General features: G+C 42.7%; 1 protein-coding gene across 1 annotated transcript in view; it reads right to left on the reverse strand.

Moving 5' to 3' along the window:
* Window positions 1-21,299: 21,299 nt before the first annotated feature.
* AKAP7 (A-kinase anchoring protein 7) overlaps window positions 21,300-26,816 on the reverse strand; it is a 97,391-nt gene continuing 91,874 nt past the window's right edge. Inside the window, exon 8 of the mRNA XM_086632079.1 lies at window positions 21,300-21,502. Coding sequence (XP_086488205.1) covers window positions 21,300-21,502 — 203 coding nt within the window. The remainder of the gene's footprint in view (window positions 21,503-26,816) is intronic.

Raw genomic sequence — 26,816 nt, forward strand, 5'->3', positions numbered from 1 at the left:
ATGCATTTGTAGGAAAAAAGAGCTGGGACCTGCAGTGGGTGTTGACGGTGCAGAACAGGCAGGACTGCGTGGGGCAGGGAGACCGAGCTGGTGCTGGCAGCCCTTTCACACCACACCACTGGGCACGGGCAAGCCGCCTCTCTGTTCTTCAGAGAGGGAAGAATCATCGCATCCTAAAATCTGACCTGCTGCCTTTTGGCTCAGATGCTTTAGTTCAGGTGATGGCTGAAATGGAAATACTTTGAGATGTCTGACGGGCCCTATTTTGCTGAGCTGCAGCCTGCTTCAGAGAAATAATATCCCCTTTCTCAGGGCTATGCACCTAAAGGCAGGACACGGACATCCTGGTACTCCCAGCAGTCACAACCACTCACATGCCAGATTCGTATGCCAGGCCTGCCCATGCAGAATTGCACCGCTTTGGTCTGGGGGACCTTTCCTTCATGTCAGTGTGAGAGGACTCAAAGTACTGAGTGTTCTGGGCTTATTTTTCACCTTTCTCTTGTGCATGGTTCATTTTCTGTGATTGTCCAGGAGTTTCATTTAATGTCTTCCCTGCAGCAGTAAACCTAGAACATGAGCAATGCCTATGAGAAGCAATCCTCTCCTCTCCAACACGTTATACTTGCTTGTTTTGACCTTTTGCAGCAGGTTTTAAATTTACTTCAAGGTATTGGGAATCGCTTCAGTAAATGCACTTTCTAGCTACCCGTCACCTGCGTGCAAGCTGGTCCCTTTCAGTTCAGCGCTCCTACAAAGCCAGAGCTTGTGTGCAGTGACTGTAGCATTGTGTTTTCACTGTTGTTTCAGCCTGTTGTTAGAAAACAGACAGTTTCCAAGCTGCCTTTCACCACTGCCTCCCCTAAAGGTGATGATTTGGGTTCTTTGTTTGGTTTAGTTCTGGTTTTGCCATCTCACATCCAACAGACAGTCATGTGGACTGGACAGAAGTGGGAAAACACACTCGCACCATCTGTGGCCCCTGAAGGTCTAATGACATGTCACCTCATAGCCCAGGTGTTCATCCCATGCCAAATGAGCCCTAGTGATTTCTTCTGCTCAGTTAGCAGCTTCCCAAACCAAATGTGCAACGCTAAACGCTCGCCATGCTCAGCACCAGGCACCTGGCAAGCCAGGAGCCACGTTGCCTTGGCTAGTCTTCATCCATGGGGGCTTTGAGCCCTTGTTTTGTGGAGTGAGGTGAGGATGACAGGATGACAGACACTAGAGGAGCGCCGAGCAGCCCTGCAACGAGGCGCATGCAGCCCAGCTCTGGGCTGAGAGGCTGAAGGAAAGGGTTTGTGCTGAAAAAAACTGAGTGCTCACAGGTGTAAAGAGTGTGCCATTTTTTCTCTGGATACCATTAAAACATCCCCATTCATGCAAGATGCAGCAGAGAGAATTATATTTGTTTTAAGGATTGCAAATTCTGAGGACTGTGTGGCTGTAGCCCATCCTGCCTGCGACCATCACCTGAAAATGTGGTCCTAAGTATGCCCGGGAGTATCCCCCTGAGACCCCAGAGATCACCAAGTACTCATTAAACTCTCAGCAATATACCCACGTGGCACCTGGGATTTCCATGCTGGAGCCTGGGACTTCAGCAGGAGGATTTCTCTGCTGGACCAAGGCGGAAACTCGGCTGACATTTTCCAATAGCATCAGGAAAGAAAGGCCTTTGCTATGGAGAACTTCACCAACCAAAGCTTTTTCATGTCTGCCTTACTACTCTTCTGATAAAAAAGTTTGTAACAACAATTTAAATTTCAGGATATGATCTTTCATACCATAAACCAACGTCAATGCTTGTTCATATTTTTTCTCAAATAACATCTGGCTGAAGTCGAGTCATTCCGGCATAAGGATTCGGCGCTGATGAAGTGGCATGTTGCCACTTCCAATGACTTTCAGCCCTGTTCTGTGCAGGCTGGAGGACATGACAAAACACAGACGTGGCAGCTGAGCACAGTTTTTCCGTACTAGCACTCTCAACTGTCCTCTGTCCCTAAATCTTAGTACACCTTTCAAAGGGTATATTGTGTGTCCCAGTCTTGCTTCTCACTCGAGAGACATTTAAAATCACTAATCACAGTAAATTAACAAACCTGTAAAACAGCCTGAAGACCATGATGCTGTTAAACAACAGCAGATCTTTTATTTGCTGGCAGTTACCATACAGTGACACACAGCTGCCCGTTGCCTTGTGATGCATCTGTCGTATCAGACTGGGGTAACCACCAGTAACCACTAGCCCCACAGTGGTCTCCCTGTAACCATGTGTCCATCTCACAGTAGAGACTGGCTGTGTCTGCCAGCAGCAGCTGCAGGACACGTTGGCAATGTCCTGTAGGTACCAGCCCATCCCCATCTGCAGTACTTGGTGGTAAGCCACCAAATGGGGCATATCATGCGTACCGAAACATATGTATGTATCTTTAGCTCTTTTAAGATGGTTTGGTAGAATAAATTGCTCTCTTTCCCCACTGTTCTTTTTCTTTCAACACCAGGTCCAGCCTGGTGGGGCCCTTCCTGAGTCCCTCAGCTAGAAGTGGGGTGGCCGCAGGCACTACCTCCTCCGCTGGGGTAAGGCAGCCTCCCACAGACACCTGCAGGAGGCCTCTGAGGCCACAGCACCCCCTGACACCTCTGTCCCTTGCCACTAACACCAGAGAGAGTGTGGGGAGGGAAGGGGACATGTCTGAAACGTCCAGACTTTGGGAGATCAGCTGCTCTAAAGGGGCAAGTTGATTCCTCAGTAGCTACATGGACTTTGTTCCACTGCCCTACAGCTGGTCACTGCTCCAGTAACCCACCTAAAGACTTTTAAATCTGAGTATGATCAATTTAAAAATAAAGCACTTAAAAGACATAGTCTGAATTTGTTGGGGTTTACTGTAAATAAAAGGTGAAAGAGGATTTTAATTTTTCCCCTATGCTACTGAGCACCTAACCAACACATTCTCCTAGACCTTTCGGTTGTCTTAGTTGTCTAAGCTGTTTCAAAATCTCAAAAATCAACTAATAAAAACTAAAACAAAACATAACCAATCTCAGAAAAACTGTTTAAGTGAATGAGATTTATAATTTGGAAACTTAAAACACAAAGTCCTACTCTCTGAAGACCACAAAATTGGAATGAAACACAAAACACAAGGCGGAGGCATCCCACCATGACAATGGGGATCTGAGGAGCCTGCTGCTGCCCCAGCCGCCATAAGCACATGGTCTCCAAAGGCATGGACCTTCTTTGCCGAGCTGGAGGAACCCTTTTCCCAAGGGTCAGCAAATGTCCTAGAAATAGAGAGGAGGCACCAGCTGGAGAAATGGACATACCTGGATGGGAGTGCTGTGGCTTTATGCCAGGAAAGAAAGCTTAGGTCTGTATAAAAGACTGTTTTAAATTAATGCATCACAGCAAGCTCATGTAACGCTCCCTGGGCTGAAACTAGACAGGTCAGGGTTTTCCCGCTGCTTCTCTCTCATCTGGCTCCGACGAGGTCGCATGGCAATGGCAGATGCTCCTCTGAGATCTAAGAGGCCCCAGTGTCCTGGCTAATGACACCCGCAGTGTATGAGGGGGCCGTTCTTCCCAGCATACGCTGGGCAGTGGCCTTAGAGGGCACAAGACAATATTAGCTGGTGAATGCCTTCAGCAAGGTGAGGAAAGCCTCTCACTTCCCAGCCCTTTATTTGCTTTAATAGATGCTAGGAGGCAGACAGGGAGGAGAAGTGATTTACTACAGGTTCAGAGTAAAAGAACTTGCAGGGTCAGGTAAAATTGTTTAAAAGGTTGTTTGAAATAAAATGGTAAATAAAAAAGTTTATTTAAGTACCACTAGGCAAGATTAGCATCAAATATCACCAAAATGCCAAAGAAACAGTAAGAAGGATTTATTAAATAGCAAAAAGCAAAAGGAAATGTACCTTTCTCTGCACAACAGGGAGGAAAAGGAACTGATCAATAGGGGACTAATTAAAGTATTGAACAATTAAATTGCCTCTGCATTGCAAATGAGAGCTGTAGACAAGCATACATACAAACCTCAATTTACAAGGTCAGAAGAGGACTCAGGCAGCATCCAGAGAAGTGGCATCGGACCACACTTAAGAGATTTAGAATGTTTTAACTAAACAAAGACTCCCAGCTGGAAAAACCTATGGAGAACCTGTGTTCGTTTCTTAGTGTTTTTAACATTTCTCCAAAGGAAGGGAGATTGTGCTGAGAAAAGAAACGTGTGAGCAGGTTCTCCTCAAAGGAAGGTTTCCACTTCAGGTTTTCATTTCAGAATAATAACTGATGTTAAACCAGCTTTACAGGATTTTTTCAGACTTTTGCAAATTTTTGTTTTGTAATGTTTTGTTCTCCGTTTCACAGATGCTACTAGGACTAGAACTGCTGCATAGTTGTGTTAAACTATTCCCAAAATATTTTCAGCCCAAACAGAAACAGGAAACCCCAGTAATCATAAGGAAAACTTTGTTCTAATCCAGCCACAAGGTTCAGGTGCTTTTTTAGTTACTTATCTAAACACCTGCTGTTATCTCTAAGCGGATTTTCCAGGATTACTTATCAGTGGCAGTTGTGATATCTGGAGGCATAAGACTGTTGTATTCATTTTAAATTTATTTCAAATATTAAGACAACATATCCTGTGAACCAAACTTCAAACGTTTGTACTCTTGCAACTGAGGAGATGGATGGTGTGGACTGTGTCTAAATATACAAGAAAATTTTTGTCTAGATTGATCTCTCTATCATTATGGAAAACATAATCCTAAAGGTACATTTTCACATAGGTTTGTCCTGACGTAGAATAAACTCAAGTGAATAATACTATATTGACAAATGTCAAAGGTCTTCTCCAGTGCTGAGCTTTGCATTTGAAAATGAAGACTTAAACTCGATTCTTGCATCTGTTACTCTTGCCATATCCCTCAGAAGGCTGATGGGACCTGGAGTCTTTCAAGTTTGCTTTCCATAGTGCTAAAATAGCAGGCAGCGTTGCCACAATACTCAGCAGGTTCAGCATCAAGCCATGGGGTGAACTCTGGTTCTGTTCTTAGCACTAGCAGAAGGGAAAGTGCTGCAACAGGCTCCTTGCGAGGATGTAACAACTTGCAGGTCAAAGAAATGGAATCTCTGAAGAGAAAATCAATCTCTTATTTGATGCTTAATATTTAGTCTAACTTATGTGATATTATTGTTGCAACTGAGCTTTAGAGATCACTGCAACTAAGACACGAAGCTTACACAGGAATGAAAATATTTTGTGTCTGAAAACTGGAACAGAAGTCCAGATGGTGCAAAATAGCTTTAGCATGACAGAAAATTGAAAGCAGCTTTCTTTTTGAAGGCCAAAAATAAATTTTCTTGTGTGAAACATTATTAACTTCAGCATGCGGGATTTTTCTTTTTGTTACATTCTCTCTCTTTCAGATCCTTGTTTCCTAGCCATCTAATCGCCTAAACCTAAATACAGTCAAGGGGAAACGAGTCTAGACCAAAGCTATAGTAAATGCTTGGAAGATGTCCCATCTTCTCCTTCCTACAATGAACTGCAGGCTGAGTTTGTGCCCTAGTTTCACATGCATGAGCCTTGGCAGAAGGATGAAAGGGGAGGCCCACGCGATTTGACCTCCACCAGTAACTCCATTTTCTCCCCTGAGGTGAGCCCATGCTCATGGAAGCTTTCATTAGCCAAACTATTCATCTGAAAGAGAAGAAATACTCTTTTTATTTTTGGTTGTGATGCCATGTGTGGTCCAAGGTATGAACCAAGGTTCTCTGGTTACTGTTGAATTGAGAAGTAGGTAGTTGCACATGAGCTCAACTCTTTGAGCTTCTCATACAGCAAAATTATCTCATCCATGCCAGTTTTGTTACACTTGTTATTACAGAGGATCTAACTCAGTTTTCACAACATATTTTGACACAAAGACCACTATAACCTTCCTGCTGGAAGTGCATTGTACACTCAATTGGGTAATGGGTGCCCTGTCGAGCCTTTATAAATAGTCTAACAAATCAAAAAAATCCTGGAGTTGAAAGCAACTGATGCAAACGAAAGGTGTGCTCATCTGCAGGGGGATGAGGTGCTAAGCCTGCAGTGTGGCACTGCTTTTCCTCTGAAATTTCCCACAGTGATGCAGCAAAACAGACACGGTGAAGTCTGGCTGCCAGATCATGAGTGATTTCTGCTTGACTCGGTCCTAGGACAGTTTGAAGTGAGCAAACCATACCCCGTTGCTTAAAATTACCTCAGATCTCAAGGATTGGAAAATGGTAAATGTGCCATCCATATTTAGTAAGACCCCTGGGGAAATGTGGAGAATTACAGGGAGATAAATCTGCCTTGTATACTGAGCAAATTAACGGAAAACATATTAAAAAATAGATAAATATGCTATACAGGGAATGAATCAACATGGCTTTTAGAGTAAAATCCGTTGGAGTTATTTGAAGATATCAACAAATACACAATTAAGGATGAGCTAATCACCAAATCATTTTAACAATGTCTCTCCTCAAAGTGCATTAAAGAAACTAAGCAATTATGAGTATAAAATTAGCAGAGCAATAGGAAATGGAATAGCTATAGATCTCCATAAATGTTTGTAAATGATCATGAAAAGATAGGAAGAATTAGGAGACACTTTTTGCTGATTATATTGAATTATTCACAGTAATCAAAGCTAAGCCCATCAAGAGCTATAAAAAGATTTTGTGAGAATATCAGTAAGTAATGCAACAAGTGCAGAAATCCAATACTAATAAATACAAAGTAATGCAAAACCTACCCTAATCACACATTCACAGTAATGGGCTCAATATTAGCTATTACTATCCAGGAAAAAGATCTTGCAATCACTGTGAATATTTCTCTGAAGATTTCAACTTAGTTCAGGGCAGTGATCAAAAAGCTAAATTGAATGTTAGGAATTATTAGCAAAGAAATAGAGAATATAAAAGCAAACATCATCATGCCAGACTGTACGTGCCTCCAGAATGACAACAGTGTCTTCAGTTCTAGTCACATCAGCCCAGAGGGCCTGTCCTAGAGCTAGAGAGGTATAACAATGACCACTAAGGATAAAAATACAGACATACAGAATGGTTCCCATATGAGAAAAACACACACTCCCACATAAAAGAGAAATAGCAAGTAGGTTATTCGTATTAGAAAGGAGCTTCAAATTGAACTAAGGAGCAAGAGACAAAGGAAGCTAATTCTTTGTGCCACTGGTGGGAAAGATACTGCTGAAGCATGAAAATCCCCTCAGGCTATAAAAGAGCAATCTGCACATCTTATCACCTCCAAGAGGCTGTCCTGAATTTACCAAGTCTAGGATTATATTTTTAATTTGTAATCTGATGGCACGTTGGTGACAACGTTTTTCCTGTATGTGATCAAATGTATAGTACAGCAACTTTCCAATGCTCAGCTTTTACAGATTAGCTGAGTCAAAAAACTTAAATTATTTCACATTTATAAAAATAAAAATAGTTATATAGTTGGGGCTTTCCTGAAGTGGATGTGGTTTCCATATCAATCCACAGTGATTTCCCGTCCAAGTACTCATCCATTCATCCCCCTGAGCCATGTAAAGATTTTCCACTAACAAGATCCTTCAGTAATGGGTTCCACAGGTCGATTATCTGCTGCATGACAAACCCCTTCTTCTGTTTGTTTTGTGCCCTGCCAGCTTCCTCTGGTGCCCCTTACTGCAACACAGTATATTGAAAGGATCCAGGCTGTCAAAGTGTCAAATAATAATTTGCACCCAGCCTGCTGCCATGTATTTGAGAAGAACGATAATTTAAAAGAACGTAAATAGGAAAGGAACACAGCAGAAAAGCAGTATAAATAATTTCTCTCCAGTGTGCAGGTTTGGTGCATTAAGAAGAAACAAACTCTTCTGCTAGCTGTGGCAATGCTATTTCACTCCCAAACTAAGTGGGGAAACAAAAGTGCAATGTCACTTGTAATTATTATTCAGGTAACATTTCTCCTGACCTAAAAGCACAGTAAGAACATTTCCTTTCAAAATATGTCTTTATTTTCTGCAGCCACAAATTATACAATCACAGAATCTATCATACGTTAGCTATTTCGCCTCATGTATTGCATTTGACCCTCCAGTCTAGTTGAAATACATTTGCCCTAGGAGGGCGTAAATTACCCAAATTGCTTACCTGTGAGAAGGAGATCTCACTAATGGCACCACGTCCATGCCAGGCAGAACCTCAGGACTGCTCCTCGGCTGGTGGCCATGGCCTCTGGGCCTCTCAGGTGGCGAAGATTTGCAGGGTCCTGTTTGAAAAACAGAGCTGTCCACCAGCTTGTTGCCGGGAACATCCTCCTTACCACGGCAGCCAAACGTTTCTGATTCGGCATGGCGATAAAAGGACAGCTGTCAACCTCAGCATCGAAGTGCTCTGGGCAAGTTTGCTACAGGATGCTAAAAACCACAGTGTAGTGCGTGCTTTGCCATTCCCCGTGCACACTATGGATACGGATTCATGGCTGGTAGTAGTAGGGTATGTGAGCAACCCAAGCCACTCAGCATTTTGCAGCCCACCTCTACTCCTGTGCGAGCTGGGACTACACCAAATAATAATTCATTACTGTTAAATAGAACCGAGTTCCTTTCTAGCTTATTAATTCATTTATGACTTCAACTGTCTTTTATTATCGTCTCTTCTCCGCTCTGGAAATCGTTTTCGATTTTGGTAATCAGGCTGGTAATCAAAGCCTCCAGTTCCAGACACAAGCTCCCACTCACAAAATCCCTGCAGGGCTGATCACTGGAAACTGGGAGGATCTGCCAGGGAGAGAAACACTCAGCTGCCCCTGCTAAGCAGCCACTGCTGGCTGCTCTGAGAAGCCAGCAACACGGATCTTTGCTCTAACTCAGTTCTTACATTCACATGAGTAAAGTAGTTGAGGAAAATTTCTAGTTTGAAATAATATGTTTACTCATGTAAACTACAGTTTGATATGTGTAATTCCTGTTAAGACAGGGGATAGATTTCCCATTTTCATTTGGCTCTGAAATGCTATAGGAAAGGAAACAGTCAAAACCAGACAAAAAATGTTGAGTGTCTCTAATGTTTTGTTTGTCATAAAAACTGGGCTGATTATTCTAGCATAATTTTGTGCAGAATGATTTTTCAGTCCATAAAAAGCAATAATGTGACTTGCAGAATGGATTTGTAAATATGTCCACAGGTTTGCTTTGCCATTACTTTGCCATAAACTGTGTTTATCCCAGAGGCTCAGAACAAGAGTTTTGAAAGTATTCACTGCTGGCCTGAGTCTACTTTCGTTTCTGTTAATATAAATGTCCCATCCTGGGTATGTTTACCCCGTAGCCTGACAGGTGAATTTACCCCAGTTGGGTAGCAATGGCATTTTCAGTTTTTAAAGACATTCTAAATGAGTCTGATTAAAAATAAGGCTAATTTACACATCATGCCAGTGGCCCAGTCTATAAACAATGGCCTAATACATATTTACTGGTCCAGGTTTGGGATTCTATTTCTACATCTGTCCTCTCTCTCGCCGGTCAGCCTCACCTCTGTGCCTGGCAAGGTCATGGAGCAGATTCTCCTGGGAACCATGCTAAGGCACATGGAGAGCAAGGAGGTGGTGGGTGACAGCCAACATGGCTTCACCAAAGGCAGATCGTGCCTGACCAACTTGGTGGCCTTTTATGATGGGGTGACAGCATCGGTGGACAAGGGTCGACCAATGGATATCATCTACCTGGACTTGTGCAAAGCTTTTGACACTGTCCCGCACGACATTCTTCTCTCTAAACTAGAGAGGCATGGGTTTGATGGATGGACCACTCGGTGGATAAGGAATTGGCTCAATGGCCGCACTCAGAGAGTAGTGGTCAACGGCTCAATGTCCAAGTGGAGACCGGTCACGAGTGGCATCCCTCAGGGTCCGTGTTGGGCCCGGCCCTCTTCAACATCTTTGTCGGTGACGTGGACAGTGGCATGGAGTGCACCCTCAGCAAGTTCGCCGATGACACCAAGCTGTGTGGTGCTGTCGACACGCTGGAAGGGAGGGATGCCATCCAGAGGGACCTCGACAGGCTGGAGAGGTGGGCCCGTGCCAACCTCATGAAGTTCAACCAGGCCAAATGCAAGGTCCTACATCTGGGTCGTGGCAATCCCAGGCACAAATACAGACTGGGCGGAGAATGGATCGTGAGCAGCCCTGAGGAGAAGGACTTGGGAGTACTGGTGGACGAGAAGCTCAATATGAGCCGGCAATGTGCTCTTGCGGCCCAGAAGGCCAACCGTGTCCTGGGCTGCATCAAGAGGAGCGTGGCCAGTAGGTCGAGAGAGGTGATTCTTCCCCTCTACTCTGCCCTCGTGAGACCTCACCTGGAGTACTGCGTCCAGTTCTGGAGCCCCCAACATAAGAAGGACATGGACCAGTTGGAGAGGGTCCAGAGGAGGGCCACGAAGATGATAAGAGGGCTGGAGCACCTTTCCTATGAGGACAGGCTGAAAGAGTTGGGGCTGTTCAGCCTGGAGAAGAGGAGGCTCCGGGGTGACCTTATAGCGGTCTTCCAGTACCTCAAGGGGGCCTACAGGAAAGATGGGGAGAGGCTGTTCAGGAGGGCCAGTTGTGATAGGACAAGGGGTAATGGTTTTAAAATAGAGGGAGGTAGATTCAAACTGGATATTAGGAAAAAATTTTTTACCATGAGAGTTGTAGAACACTGGAACAGGTTGCCCAGAGAGGTGGTGGATGCTCCATCCCTGGAGACGTTCAAGGCCAGGTTGGACGAGGCCCTGAGCAACCTGATCTAGTTGGAGATATCCCTGTTCCTTGCAGGGCGGTTGGACTAGATGACCTTTGAAGGTCCCTTCCAGCCCTAACCATTCTATGATTCTATGATTCTATGATTCTCTCAAGACAGAGATCTGGGTGATGAAAGACCTTCCCGAAGGTTACTTTGGTTTGAAATCAGTTTCTCCAACTCTGGTGTCTCCTAGCACAGGTTTGCTGAGCCTCTGGGTGTGCTGCCACTCTGAGCACATTATGGTGCTCACATGTGGGCAAAAACCTTCTTGTCATAACGTAACTCACACAACACGGTCTTCTGCAGCTGCAGTAGGAAGTGGATGGAATACAAGTGATTATGTGAGCCTTTGCCCACGTGTGACCATGCAGGAGTCTTGACCGTAGCCACCAAGTGAGACTCGTTGGTCTGAGCTTTGTGCACAACACAGCCTGCCCGTTGGCACAATTAAGAAAATGTCTGGATAGCAGCTAACCCATTGGCAAGCTTTTCTCTCTCTGGCTTAAGAAATGGTTTCTTCTGAAAGCTTCTCAATTTATTTGTATGATTTCCAGGGTAAGCGTTGGCAGGATACGAAGTTTCTTTAATATCGGGGGAGTGTAACTCAGCTGCTGCAACATGTTCACACTAGACTGTGCTAGGTCCCTGTTGGGCTCATGGTTATTTTTAAAACGGTCTTATACAAACCTACCAATCTAAATAACATGGATGATGAAGGACAGTTTACACAAAACAGCCAAATGTGAGCATTTCCACATGGCATAGCCCCCACCAGAGGAGCCTCTCCCCATGCAAGATGATCCCCAGGCAAACCAGAGGAAGGAAAAGACTATGTGCAGTATGGAGATTTTAATCTGTGTGTTCAAGTGTCCATCCTCCCTAGGTTTCCATTTAATTTTGGCCATATGCCTTCTGTGCCTCTGTGACTAACCCTCTGGGGCCAGCCATGGCTAAAGCAATCTTCTCTTTGGAGTTCTCTAGACTGAGAAAAGGAGACAGGGTAAGAAAATGCCAAACATTTTGGCAGAGGCAAGTGCTACGGGATTTCTTTCAAGAGTAATGATTAACAAATGTTAGCTAACGCTTTTCTGAAACCTCCTTTTTCTAATTCTTGCAAGGACCAGTTTGAGTCTGGAATATTAATAGTAACATTAATCCACTCATGCATAAGCTAATACAGTATTTGGATGGAAATGTCTCCTGGTATGGGGAACGACTCACATGACAACTGTCCCAGCTGAAACCAGCACACCCACACGCCTGCCCACGGTCTTGGCTGAACACGCGCTGAGGCACAGCTGGCCTTAGTGCCAGTGCTTGCCCCTGCCCCACCAGGGAGGAACAAGGCGGGCGTCTCACCAGGACTCAGCTCTCCTGCCTGGAACAGGCCACCTATAACCATGTCTTAGCTCCTCTTCCCTTTCTGTGACTTTGCCTTTGGCTGATGGCAAAGCTGGGCCAGCCCCTGAGATGGGTCTTCCTCTAGCTGGGGAGCAGCTGCTCAGCTACCCCGGAACCAAGGTCCTGCTCCGACATGGCCTCCCTGCACAACGCTGATTCAGGCTGGTGAGAAAAATGTGAGATACTGTGGCATGAGGTCAGCAACGCAAAATTACTGTGCTGGGAATCACTGGCTTGCGTGGTCGGTGCACCAGTGTTGGGGTAAGCCTTCGATCCAGGGGATTGTGGAGAGCAACCCCACTCCTCCTGTCTGATGCTCACCTGGCCAGCAGAGAGACTTTGTGGTGAGGAACATGCTAATGCTTAGGTTAGTAGTTTGTCAAATCCTGAGTTTTAAGGGGTGTTATGTAAAAAATGATCATTTTATGCTTTTAAGTTGTGTATGTCCTGTTTGCAGTCTCTTTGTGCTTTGTTAAAGATGCCCAACCTGACCCGAAAGAGAAGCCATAATGTATTTTGAGGTAGGACCTACTTGTGTTCACCTTACCAGCATGGGTTTTCCTGTGCTGGTGGGGTAGGTTGTTCACCCAGCTCGCAGAATACATTGCTCTTCTCCACAAAGACAGGAGACTCCCCATACCTGGTCTTTTAGTCTCTCTTCATGACCTTGATGACTCCATTGACTACAGAGAAGATCCTCATTCCCTTTGATCCCATGGCCTCCAGTCTCTGTTACTCCATCAGACTCCCTCGTGTAAATTATTAATGTATATAAATTATTAATTTGTATTGATGGTCCAGAAATGCTACACTAGTAAAAAACGCAGAAGCTTAATAAGTAATTAAGAAGGAGCATCTCTGCAGTTACCACAGATGAAAGCGGTCTTCCGACAGCCTGAAGTTACAGGATAGCAACAAGACAAAATGACACAAATTGATCTGTGGCTTGTGCGTGCATATCTTCTGTGTTACTCACTAAATCCAGTGATGTCCACTAACACGTGCTTAGTTTATGTTAATTTGAAAGCAATAAACCCTCACATACTGAAAATGCAGTATAACTAATTAAGTTAATTTGCAGACTCTCTAAAAGGGCGTAACTTCATTTCCTTTTTTATAATCTTCTTTTAAGGTACAAATTAAGTGAGTGTCCTCCGTATTTCAGTGCCTTTCCTGTATTTCTAAAAAAATTATTACTATGTCTACAGGGAAAATTATAGAATACATATGTAGCAAAAATGCTATCACAATAAATGTTAGCTTAATGAGCAATGGATTTACTTCTATATGTCTGCTATATCCACCACTAAAAGCAATTTCAGTTATCTGTTTCCTTAATTAACACATTTTTTATGGTTTAAGTACAATGGAGCTATACATATTAGAGACCTGTCCCACACTTGAAGTTTTGCTGGGAAGGGTAAAGTTAAGAATATCTGGATTTACCAAAAAATAATTTGCTTTTTCCTTTTTGCACCTTCACTTTCGAAACGTCTTTCTTACCTTTGCAGTATCATTCATTTAGCGTGTTGGTTTAGCCATTCCCCACATATTCCCTGTTAACAATCATTCTACAAACAAGAGTATCCACCCCGGTGCAGGGATACATCTCATTTTTAGAGCATGCTGGTAAAGCGGATTTAATTTATCTAGTTATCATATTTGCTTGACGATTCTGCCTGGCTTTGCAGCTTTTTGGTACTTAACCTGAATAAGTTTGCTGACGTTACCTATACAAAGAATTGACATTTCGCTTCCTCTTACCCACGATTTGTATTCCAATTTCCTGTACTTTACAAGCACAAAGCGAGGCAGGCACCAGCTTGATGCTGCAGCCATCGCCTTCAGCCATTTGCGAGCGCTCGGTCATCTATCTGTTCATGGAGGAGGGAGGTGTGTTTCCCACTCTGCTCTGCTGGCTGGAAGCGTGTATATCCCAGAACTTAAGGTTATTGGCGATTAATTTCTGTAGCGCTCTGTGCACGTTTAAGGATTCAACAAGTTAGTCCACTTCGATTTCAAGGCCAAGTTGGACAGAGCCTTGAGTAGCCTGATCTAGTTGAGAGGCGTCCCTGCCCATGACAGGGAGGTTGGATTAGATGATCTCTGAGGTCCCTTCCAGCCTATGCCATTCTATGATTCTATGATTTCTAGACACAGAAGCTCAGTGGACCTACACAATGATAAAGCGTATTAGGGAAAGGAGCTTCAAATGCACTATTTGCTTCTTGGCTTGCTCCTGCTCCTCTAGACATCACCAACCTGAGCTTTGCCTTGACTTACCCTCTATCCTGCAACACTTCTGGTAGCCCTTCACTTCGGTGCTCTGCCTGAGCAGGTATTTCACAGCCACATGCCCTTCAGCCTTCCCCTCAGATGTATTTGATTGGAAAATGTGACTGGAAATGGGACGTTTGCCTGTACAGCTGAGTGACAAACACAGGTGTGCACCATTTCACAGACCAGATGCAGAGAACGCTATCGTTTTGTTTTATTTCATCCTTTATTCTTTGAAATGTTTGGACTTCTTAGGCCTTTTTTACACTGGCAGCTACCTTCAAATTTTATCAGTAGCTGCAGGTGTTTCTTCTTGGCTTTGCTTCTCTGTTACATTTTGGTTTTCTGAGTTATGACTGACGTTAAATGATATCAGCATCTTTTCTTCTTCTCTTGTGACTGTTTCAGTGCCTGAAGTTCTCTGTATGGCTGGGGAAAAAAAAAGAATTAAAAAAAAAAAAAATTCCGAAAGTGCAATGCTTTTCCTAACTTCTAATTCAAATGCTAATTTTGCTAAAACAACCCCAAAACACCAGAATCTCTAGAGTCAATCTGACCTCAAAACTTCTCTGCCTTTCTAATCTGAAAGGAAAACTTTTATTTCAAATAAGCTTCTGCTGAAATCCTCACGTTGTTTCTTAATCAACTCCTTTTAATTACCCTAATTCTGCATTTTTGATTGGTTTAATCCTTAATCACCAGGAGCAAAAATAATTCCCAGCAATGAGGAGAGTCCCTTGCAAGAAACAGCTCCACATCCCAGTCTTTGCTACTGCATTTTTCATCCAAGAGTCACTAAACAAAGCACATGCACAGCAGTGGGAGCAGGGACCAGAACCCAGCAGCCAAACTCCAGCCTCTTGCTGCAGAAGTGTTTGCTTATCGGTGCCAGAGTGCCCTTTTTGCTATGCCAGGAATGGCAGGCATATCACTTATTGTTTTCCTATGTACTGTTCTAATTATTGCTCTGCCATGAGTGTTCTTTATTTCTCAGCCCAGCCGTCTCTCAGGACTGATCTTCATTCAGTACAAATGTTCTCATTATAAAGGCTCAGCATGAGAAGAATATAAATGAGAAGATGGGTGCATGCTAACTAAGAACTTGCTTATACAGAAACTGTATTGATCAAAGGAACAGCAGAGTAAAACACACGCCAGCATTAACGCGCTCCTATTTCCAGGGTTCAAACAGTTTCCTTTCCCATAAGAATGGTGCGACTCCTTGCCTCTGAAACCAGGCCAGCACAATGATTTTGTTTAACTGAAACAAAAAGTGCAAAGCATTTCTATAGAACATTGTGGTACGGCACTAATGAGCTCTTTGAAAGCAAACGAACCTTCATCAGTTTCAGAGATTACCCCTTATCACCATGTGAAAACTTACAGAAAAATCAAAATTCCAAAAGGTTTTCACAAATTAAATTACTACACGACCATGACTTAGAACAATTTTCATAAAGCTAAAACAACATTTACTTTTTCCAGCAGCTCACCAATCATGCAGCTGACCCATTCACTGTCTCGGTTCTGGAGGAGTGGTTTTGGGCCATCTTCATCATCTCATCCTTCAGCAACTGCTTTTGTTGGGTGGTTTTGGGCCATCTCCGCTGCCTCAGGATCAGACAGTAGTCATCTCCAGATGAAGACTTCAGCGAAGTCCCTCCTCTGACCTCTGGCAGTTCGAGCGAGACCAGAAGTGTCTCTGCAAAGCCATCAACCTCTTTGGGATTACAGCGACAACTTCCCCCCTCCTCCAAAGAGATGGAAACAGCTGAAAGCCACAGCATCCATTCAGTCCCTCCTTTTCTCAGGCCGAGACAATATGTCATTGACAGCTGAACAGAGGCAGAGGGCATTCACACTTAAAAGACCACTTTGAAAAAGATCGTGCAGAACAAAGTCCCAGGCTAGAAGCAAAGTGAAGCAACCCTCAGGTCTCCGCTACCAGGCTCCACCTGGGGCAACCAGATTCCCTCCTGGCTTCCATGAGGCTGCAGCTGGCTCTGCATGTAATATTTAATCTGCAGTGAAAAACCTTCAGTTTACACTTCATTTTATGAGCATATTCTCAGACATAACTGAATTTAAAAAGTAAACGTGTTTTTTCTGAACTTCAGCTTACAGGCTCTACTGAGCGCAGTGGCTTTGCTTTTCTATTTTTCCGGGTTGCCAACTACATGAATGTGTAAGATATCTCTCAAAACTTTTACAAAATCAGAGTTCTAAGACGAATATATGAGTCACGTCTAGACTGACATAAAAATGAAACAGAATCATTCTTGTCACCAGAATGAAGCACGGCTGACATGTTTTGATCCATGACATACGCACATGGCCTTCAGGCTAAAATAGCACGCACAAAAGCGTGCATGGTTATAATCAGAAACTTATATAAATATAGAACATGAAGCCTCTCGAATCCTAACTTCCAGATTATATAACCTTACCATGAAGTAGTATTTTACCACTTAAAGCATCACACTTACTTCAGTAGGACCGTTAGTAGAGCATTACCCACAGTGGGTCCCGATATCTCTATGTCCAGACATAGTGTCTGAATCTGACCTTAAGCTCCAATCCTTTTTAGATCTATATGGCCTTCAGTCAACACAGAAACTCTTTAGTTTCCTTTTCACAAAGATCTTAATGCACATTCATCTGCCGCATTACTGTCTAGCTATCAGACTGAGCATCCTGTGCCACGTTCGCCCATGCTTGGAGACATCGGTTTCTGCAACAGTCTTTCCTCCTATGTCAGAGAACTGCTGTCTGTTGGTGAGGACTTACATGGATTTACAGATCTCTCTGGTTACTCTGTCAACTCTTACACACCTCCGATGCACAGCTCAACAGTGCAGACAATTTATGGCAAGGGCCGCTCAGGTACCAAACATATGTCTTCTGCAATTGTTGTGCTCCTCGCCCAGACCAAGCGCAGATGTCAGGAACAGTTTCTCAGTGGGTCATGGCAGTCCAAAGACTTCTTAGGTAGCCTAGTCCTGGAAGCTGAGGTACTGCTTTTAAACCTTGAGGTACTGCTTTTAAACCTATCACAGACATCTCTACAATCAGCAGGGTAGAAATATTCTTGAGCATGAGCAAGCTAGAAGGTGGAACTGAAAACAAAACACAGGCAAGCTTGCACCATCTGTTTTGAAATGCCAACACTTCCCTGAAATAACCTGTGCATCACTACCTCAAGACATTCCCCAAAAGAAGCGCTTAATTAAAAACCAGAATTGTTGTCTGAAAATGACTTATGAGTATGAGGAAGGCAACATATTTGTTCTGGTGTGTGTGGTTCACAGTTTCACACCTGCCTATATTGGGTTCAGTCTCTGCGTATCTGTGTTCTTCAGTGCTCATCTCTCAGCTCTGTACAAGACATTTATGCTTTAATTTGGCAACCAGCCTTCACTACCAGTGGAAAAAAAAAATAATAAAGACGACCAGAGAAAGCAAGAAGGGTTGTCATAAGAGAACGAATCCAGATGCAGGATTTTTTTTCACCCTATTTTGTTTTCAATTTTGAGTAAATTAATAGTGGTGTCTTGTCAAAACCAAAACCAAAGGCTATGGTCAGCATTTGAAAAGAATGTAAATGGTTTACAAACAAAAACCTTATTGACTTTCATGAGTCAAAACAACTGATAACCAAAGATGGGGTTTAGTTGCTCAAACATAGGTATTTAGTGTCTTTTTAGAGTCTCTGAGGTATCCTCTAGCCCACAGTTCCTGATCCAGAAGAACGCACGTCTCCTGTAGGGCTTGTGTTGTATTTGCCAGACCCATGCCAGGCCCACTCTAGGGCACCTCAAACAACCAGCTGCCTACGTTCAGGCCATTAAATCCCCTATACTTTATTTCTTCAAAGCTGCTATTCTTGATGCCATTCATAAGAACCATGAATGAGCAGAGTCTCTAACAACCTGCTCACCTATCAGAGCATCCGGACATAAATTCAGTGATTAATTTCTACAGTTTTACTTGAAACTTGAGAACAATGACTGTTACAAGCTAAGCAATACAGAAAGGCACTTAATCATGGTAATGACTCGCGTGGAGGAAAGGGAGGCGACAGCCTGAGATTCAGCTAGAATACAATAAATTGTTTTCCTGCTTTCGTAGCCGATTGTCTGGTTTTGTGTTGTCACCTGCAAGTTGGATTTAAGTTGCTTGATACCATATGAATAGCTATCTCTGAATGAACTAGTACCCAGTAACATTTGATATGACAAAGAAACTTTTCTCCTGAGAAGGAGGAGAGAAAGTTCTCTCCTCAGCCTATGGAATAAAGGAACAAGCTAGGCTCAGAGAGTCAATGTGCAGGGCTGTATCCACTTGTGAAACTTTGGGGTTTTTTTTATCTGCAGATTCAGATTTATTTTTTATTATTATTCTAGAGCAAATTTGAGACTACTTATTAAACTCAAACTCAATTTTTTATGTCGAAGAGTGGATATGGATCTCTAGGAAGTTGTACCAGTACTTCCTTCTAAATCCACACTGCCCAGAATATAAATTAGTCCCTAGAATTTCAAAGTTTTGCCATTTAAAACAATAATAACCTGGGGCTAGCTTATGTGCATGAATTTCTTCAAATTATTTCAGCACCCAATCTCTAGATCAGCATCTTGGCACAACACCCATAGTCGACTTCATGGTGTGATTCATACAAGCACCGATTCCGTCAATCCTGTTACTTGCAAGTCACTTCATTTTATTGAAGTCCATTTAGAGACGGGTGAAAACGTACATAGAGTGCAAATGAAAAACTACTTTATTGTGAACATGGCACATATGAGGCACATGTCAGAATATACTGTTATATATCAAATCAGGAAAAAAAAAAGCTCTGATGCATGAGATAAATGACCAGTGCTTGAGACCACTGAAGAATATGCACACAATTCTGATACCAATCACAACATGTATTATGTAGCTTTTATGATCACAGACAATTTTAAACAGTGTTTATAAAAAAATGCAAATATTGGACCTAGTCCTGCATTGTTGTACATTGAAAGCTTCAGTGAATCTTGCAGGTGTGTGGAGGGAACAATCAGAGCAAACTGACACTCCGCCTCAGGCAGCAGAAGGTAGAGATGAAGGAAACATCAAAACTAAAAGACAAAACCACTGTTCTACAAAAGTAAAAAGGCAAATATTATCCCAAGGAATATTACTATTTTCATGAGAAATCTTAATTGCAGCATCCTCACTCCATTAAAGCCAATGAGAGTCTGCCATTAAGATCAGTGAAGCCTGAATTTCATCCTGAAATTTAAAACATTCTTGCATTAGTGTAAACATCAGCAGAAACATGTCAGCATCTATACAAGTATTCAAGTGCTGTTTAAAAAAAATCCAAAACTAGACAGTGCTAACCCAAAATGCCAATACATATACAAAAGGCAGATAATTAAGAGGTTTTTTTCAAATATACATTTCAAAGTATTTAAAAGCATCGATTTTTAAATATTTGTACATCATTGCTAGGGAAGAGATCTATGAGAAAAATCTGAATTATTTGCAACGATAAAGGAAGGGCACAGTGTTTGCTCAGTTTTATTTGAAACCAGTAATTTTCCACTTTGGAGTCATGACATATACCTGCACATCCAAGCATTTTTCAAAGCTGTGCTGAGGAGCGGCTGTACTTCATCATAATGAAATATACTCCTTCTGTGCAAGTATTTCAGCATGACTCCTCACGCGCCATTTGCACCCATTCGTATTTTCAGTAAAAAAGAAACAGAAAGGAAAATTTCTTGAAGAAATACTTTTTGTCTTTAACCAACCCAATGAGATTTTACATCATGGAAATTTACAGTCATGCATTTGGAGATGCAGAGTCAAATACAACTTTTCCATTCACTGTTAGAGTTGTGCCTGTCTTCAAACAGTTCTTTGCTAATTTTTGTGCGGATCTCAGGACTGGATAACAGCTCCTTTATCTGATTCAGTCTGGATAACAGGGCCTGTGTTTCTCTGTGCAAAGCTTCCTTTACTAAGTCTGCTTCATGGCTCTTTCCTAGAGGAAAAGAACAATATCATACTTTTTATAACAACTAATGTCATTTAGAATCATTACTTTATGGAGATAAAGAGATGGCATCTGGTTTGGACGGTATTAAGTGCTCAGCCTTTAGCCCATATTGATATTTTTATAAAAAGGTACTTTGTCAAAAAAATATAATTTACATCAACAAATGCTACCGAAAAGTAAAGAACAGTACAGCGTCACATTTAAGAGAAACTCCTGCCATACTACATACTGTGTAACAGTATCTGCGGTGAATATCTGTAGTGGCAATTTTTAGCTTGGGATTGACCGCTGTTGACTAGGAAACAGCATGTGCTCTCACATGGAGCAAGCACCTCTGCGGCAGTGCCAAGCCCTCGGGCAGAGGGCATCGCTTCCACTTATGGCAAGGCCTCTTCCATGGCTGCTCCTGACAATCCGAAAGGCAAACACAAAGGGTTCAGTTTCTCTCCAAAAGCAAGGAAGGGACTCTTGGTATCAAGAGCCAGTGAAGACTGGAGTCACCTGCTTCACCATTCTTGTCTTTTTTCCACCGTCCATCCCTCCCAGCATCCAACAGGTTTTCAGCAGTGCAAGCACTTATTAAACTGGTAGACAGTGTCCTTCGATTCAGAACAAACTTTTGATAAGAGACTCACAAAGCAGAGTGCCTGTCACCCAGCACCACTTGGCAAATTTCCGCGGGGAGCTGGAACATGTTTTTGTGGCTATTGTCGGTGGGATGTTTGCTCCCGGGCTTTTTGCACAGTGCTCACTTGCTGTTATCGTTGTCGCTCTCATTCTTACTGCTGCTCGCTGCTTCTTCAGATTTCACAGGGCTTCCGTCAGTCTGTCTGGTTTTGCTTTGCGTTTCTTCCAAATATTGCTGCACAGCCTTCAGCACCGCGTTCTCCACCAGCCTTCTGCTGAGGCTCACCAGCTCTGCATCGTCTGGCTCTGCGGCACGTTTCTCACCTACGCGTCGCAACAGACAAGAGAAGGAATTCATTGCCACGGAAAGACAGTAGCTGTAACTGCATCAGGAGCCTCTGTCTGAGCTGGATTTTAAGTCATTAGCTGCCTCTTGATGATTGTACAAAGTAATTTCCCCCTTCTCAAGCTCTGAATCCAGAGTGTTTCATGAAGATGTAGACAGTGTATCAGATCAAAAATATTTCACAGCTCGTCTTTATTGCAACGCTCCAGGAAAAGCCATGGGCTGACACTATGAGCACCCACTCATCTTAGAGAAGCAAGCATGCAAATTTAATTTCTTCTGGCCAGCAATCACCTGTGCCATCTGGGCAAAGATTAAGAACATGGCACACAATGAATTTATATTTTAGCAGCATTCTTAAATTTGGCTGCCCTTGTTTTGTGATTTTGCTTAATAAATGTAAAATCTTCTATCTAGTTATTCATTGCTTGTAATTCAAGAGTTTCTCACAGGAAAAATGACTAAAATACTCCAAGTGCAGGTTAGAAATTTTTTTCTAAACAAAGTGTAAAACTCAGAAAAAGCATAGAAGAGAGACAGGGAGGGACTCTGTCTTCTAACTTAAAGGTCTGACATTGAAGCAGTGTGAGTTCCAGCAGTCTATCTTAGATGTCTGCTGATAAAAGCAAGAAGCTGGCATCTCCAGGCTTTTAAGAGTTCACACGAACAAACACATACAACGAAATAACCATCTACATAGTGAGGATTCTCATCCCTCATCACATGTTTTTTTAAATGCTACTTTTCCATGAATCATTTTCCCAATCAACTATATAGCCCACTACAGCACCCTCCTTTTATGAAGAACGCAATCCGGGAAAAGCAGATTTTATTGTGCCATTTCCACCGGCCACGTAATTTGCCACTTTGCAATTTCTTGCACCCGGTAAATAACTGTTTCCCTCCATCTATATTTAAAGGCCATACTTTTAATGTCCTCTTCTGGAGTTAGTGTTCTGCAGCCAGTAATAAGAAGCTGCTCAGTCACGCGCATCTGGTGAAAGAGATGCTATTGTATGCTCTCAGCACAAAGCTTTGTACTCTTCAATTATCTAAATTTGTTCTTTTCGCATATGTACATTTATTCGAGTTTGCCAGCACATATAGATTACAGTTATAGAAGATTTTTACTAGTCTTCCTAGTGGACTGCACAACCCGGGAGTGCTTTCACTGCTAAAACATAATTCATATGGGGATTCAAGAGGGAGAGGGAGAGGTAAACACAACTCTTCATTTTCAGATGCAGTCCCCCTACTAGCTGTTAATATGAGCATCCCGCTCTGGAACAGCATGACAGACCAGTCGTTCTTCCTTCCAACAATCTCTCAGTACAACAAAATAATGCCAGCATGGGGCAAATTATAAAGGAGATCCTTGGTATTTTGAATAGGTGACTGAGACCAGCTGGGAAGTCCATACTCTGGAAGCAGAGGTTACAGTCTGCACCGTGGGGAGGGTTGTGGTTACAGACGTGCCTCCACCTACCCTTCGGTTCATCAGTTTTTCTAATACTGTTTTTACAAAACCTAGAAACAAAAAACCCACAAGGGATCAGACAATATTTCCAAAACTAATCATTAAATGGAAAGCTTGTATTTCTTCTTCTATTTATGCTGTGCCTCTCACTGACACCAAGAGGGCGAGCCAAGTCACTGCTGCGAACACTCAAAGCTTTCACCCCAAGACTCCCTTTCTATGGTGTATCCGCAGTGGCCCCAACTCATAATAATCTCTCACTATAAGATAATTGATTATTAACTCCTCCATACAGGGGCAAAAAGCTTTGCTGGTATGCAATATAGTAGGACTGAAAGGAACGAGACAACTATGCTAACTATTGATGGACTAAGAAACCTTCAGCAGATGACTATCAATTATTTCTGCATGTGATGGGGTTAAAGAAAACAAGGAATGGCCAATAAAACAAATGCCAGACAAATTTCAGTGTGTGAACGCATACAGTTTGCAATATCAGTGTTTGTGCCTTTATCATGGTTCACTATCTCTATGTTATCAGGAAAAGACCTAAGAGTGAAGACATTGTTTATACTCACAATGTCCACGCAGATGTGAACTACTGCAAGGCTGCCATGCCCAGCTGCAGCCTGCAGAAACATCTAGTTTTTGCTGCACCAAATCCTTATGTCTGCAGATTCTGGTTCAAAATTAAATTAAATCTCATTGACTGCCCATGGCAGGGGGGGTAGGACTAGATGATCTTTAAGGTCCCTTCCAACCCAAACCATTCTATGATTCTATGACTTCCGTGAGAATCGGATGAGGTTCCCACACCTACACACCGAACTGCAATGTCCTATGCATCAGACCAATCTGCTGAACATTTTCTTTACTAAAGACGTTCAGATAAATTTGGTAGGTCATGTATAAACAGAACCACAGCATTAGAGAAATACCATCCCCCCTCCACCCGGCAAAGACAGTGAGTCCACAGTCCATAATAAAGCAAATAACAAGCTATAATCAGCTACCAGACCATATGCTTCCCAGCCTTGCCACAGACGGTGAATGAGGCAGCACGTTCAAGATCATGGTTTTGAAGTAATGAACACAAACATGAGCATGTGCCCATATCTGGTCAACACAACAAGCATAGACAGGAAAGTCACAGCTCTGAACATTTCCTCATTAATTAGGAAGGACTTCCATGAAATGTCTCTTGAGTGGCCACTTAAGGAATTGGCACAAACAAGGCACTGAGAGGAAGGGTAGAAATCACAATCTTCTGATGACATGGTAGCGATGACACTGGTGTTGCTGGGTGTTTCCACCTGATGCTAAGCAGCGTGTGTAGTGTAGCTTTCCTCTCGGAAATCTAACCCACCTCTTTGGTTTCACACATGTTGTTCTGTAAACACAGGACTGTCTGACAAGGCAATACAGGCAATACCAATCTGTCCTTTGTGCTGAGTACACGGATTTCTAGTTTGCTGGAAATATTTGTTCATTTGATTTGGCTCGCTATGGAATAAACCCAAGAAAAACAGGAATTTCTAGTGAAGAGGAAATTATGGGTGTTGCAGCTATTCAGGGAAAATGGTGCTCTTGCCGGTTTCAGTGATGACAGCAGGAATACCTGCAGCTTCCTTCAGGCTGGAGGCTTGGCGAATGTCGTAAAAGTTTGGTTTGTTTCAGACAAAACTCTTTGAAGCTCAGTGATCTAAAATTTCTGACCACCTTTAACTGTAAGTGGAGAAACAGGATGTACTCTGCTAAACCTACTCTTTCTCTACCAGCACTGAAGGATGCAATGCCACAGGCACGAGCCTTCAAAAAAATAAAAAAGGTAACTAAGACTCTACTTCTGGTGTACCAGGAGTTCTGTTAAATATCTTGGGTTTATTTTCCTATTAAAAGAGACCTGCTGACAGAGAAATTTCCTGACTCCCTTAATGTAGTTTAATGCTTAAACCTAATGAATTCATAAAAAGCCAAGTGTAACAGGAAACAAAGATAACATAATGGCTGAAGGAAAGATGTCTTAGAAAGCTGTGAGTTTTACTCGATTTTCTCACTGATACTCAGGTAGAGAAAACAGCTCAAATTACAAAAGCGGTTTTACATAACTACAGGAAAATCCACTGTGCACGTTAGTAATGGAAGAACCAGAACATCCAGGCAGACTGTAGCAAACATCCAGGCAGAATTATTCAACCCCCTTCACCATCCACAGCGCTGCTGGGTGCCAGCAGCTCAAGGGAAGTGGTGAACAGGAGCCGCTGGGCCAGCAGGGCTGGCGGGGCGAGCAGGAGAGTTCCTTCTCCCTCCAGGACACAGCCAAGGGGGAGCCTCCCACTGTTTTCAGAGCCCAAGAGAGACCAGGCTTCCCTGCTTCCCAGGGAAAAGTTAAATTCTGGAATGGGTCAGACCTGGCAGTCCCTCATCTTCAATGGCCCTCCAGAAACAATGCTGAGAATGTAACACACTATGGGAGACAGAGTGGGCTGCTGCCCCATTGACCTTGGTTGCCAGTGATGACAGACAGAGCTGGATGGTCTTGAAGGCAGAAGATCACCCAGATAGGACACGAAGCTGAGGGAGGTGTAGGCCCAAGAAACGCAGCAGCTAAACCGAGCTAACATATACACAGATTTAAATTGCCCAAGTTCAAACACATTGATGAATTCTAAGATGGACGAACTGCAAAAATTGAACATTTACTCTCAAGCGTGATGAGGGAAGTAATTTAACATACATTCACCTCTCATTACTGTTTCCTACCCTTCTTATATTCTCTGTGAACTTAATTTCTTTAGGATTCATCTGTTACTATACAGCTTCCAATGGGAAGCTAAGACTTCTTCCTGTACTTTTTTTTTAAAGCAAACTTTTTTAGATGAAGATAGATGTTAAACAAGCATTACTAAGGGAATTTTAGCAAGCTGATCCTGTGTTGTTTCTCCTCTTGAGCTCAGAAAAAGACTCCATAGAAACTCATGTTATCTCTCACATAGTATGTGTCTTTCCTCAGGGAAAGCAATTTTGAATATATTTGTAAATTATGGAGAGAAAAGTCAAATTCTAATCAACATGCATTTTCATTTAATTATTTCATGCAGTAACATGAGTTGTGAAACACAGCTGCATACTGCTTGAATTGCAAAAGGAAGTTGAAATCTTGTCCAAAAGCGATGAAGATGTAAGTATAATTGCAATTCAAGAGGATATCAAACAGTGTCCATAAGATAATGGAACTGCAATTTTTATGGAAAAGGTGTGTGTTTTTATGGCAAGGTGTTTTTAATACCTCTGAAATCACACTTAATTAGACCCTAAATCTAACGGAAGAAGGTTAGAGTCACCTCTTTTGGTAGGAGCGTCTTACGTTGGCTTGAACTGGCAGTGTAACTACATCCTAAGACTGTCAAAATAGATGGGTCTAATCCCTTTCCCCCAGGATCCTGCATGAAGGAACTGAACTCATTTCATCAGCTGCTTGGGCAAACCATGAAGTTATGTATTTTTGAACGTAAGAGTATTATAGTCGCTGTCTTTCATTTCATGGATCAAGCTTACAGAAGCTGACTAAATTTATTAATAGCTTTGGGAAAACTAACGTAATAACCTTAAGTCAATTTGAATAACATTAAAAAAAATAATCATCAAGTACTTATCATGGCATTTTCTATATTAATCCTCTTTATCTGTTATATATTTTGCCTTAAGTAATGTCTTTAGCATTATTCCTATTATTATTATTGCAGCAAGGTCCTGCACATGAGTTGGGGCAATCCCAAGCACAAGTCCAGGCTGGGCGGAGAATGGGTTGAGAG

The sequence above is a fragment of the Tauraco erythrolophus genome, chromosome 2, assembly GCF_009769465.1.
Source record: "Tauraco erythrolophus isolate bTauEry1 chromosome 2, bTauEry1.pri, whole genome shotgun sequence".
Classification (NCBI taxonomy): Eukaryota; Metazoa; Chordata; class Aves; order Musophagiformes; family Musophagidae; genus Tauraco; species Tauraco erythrolophus.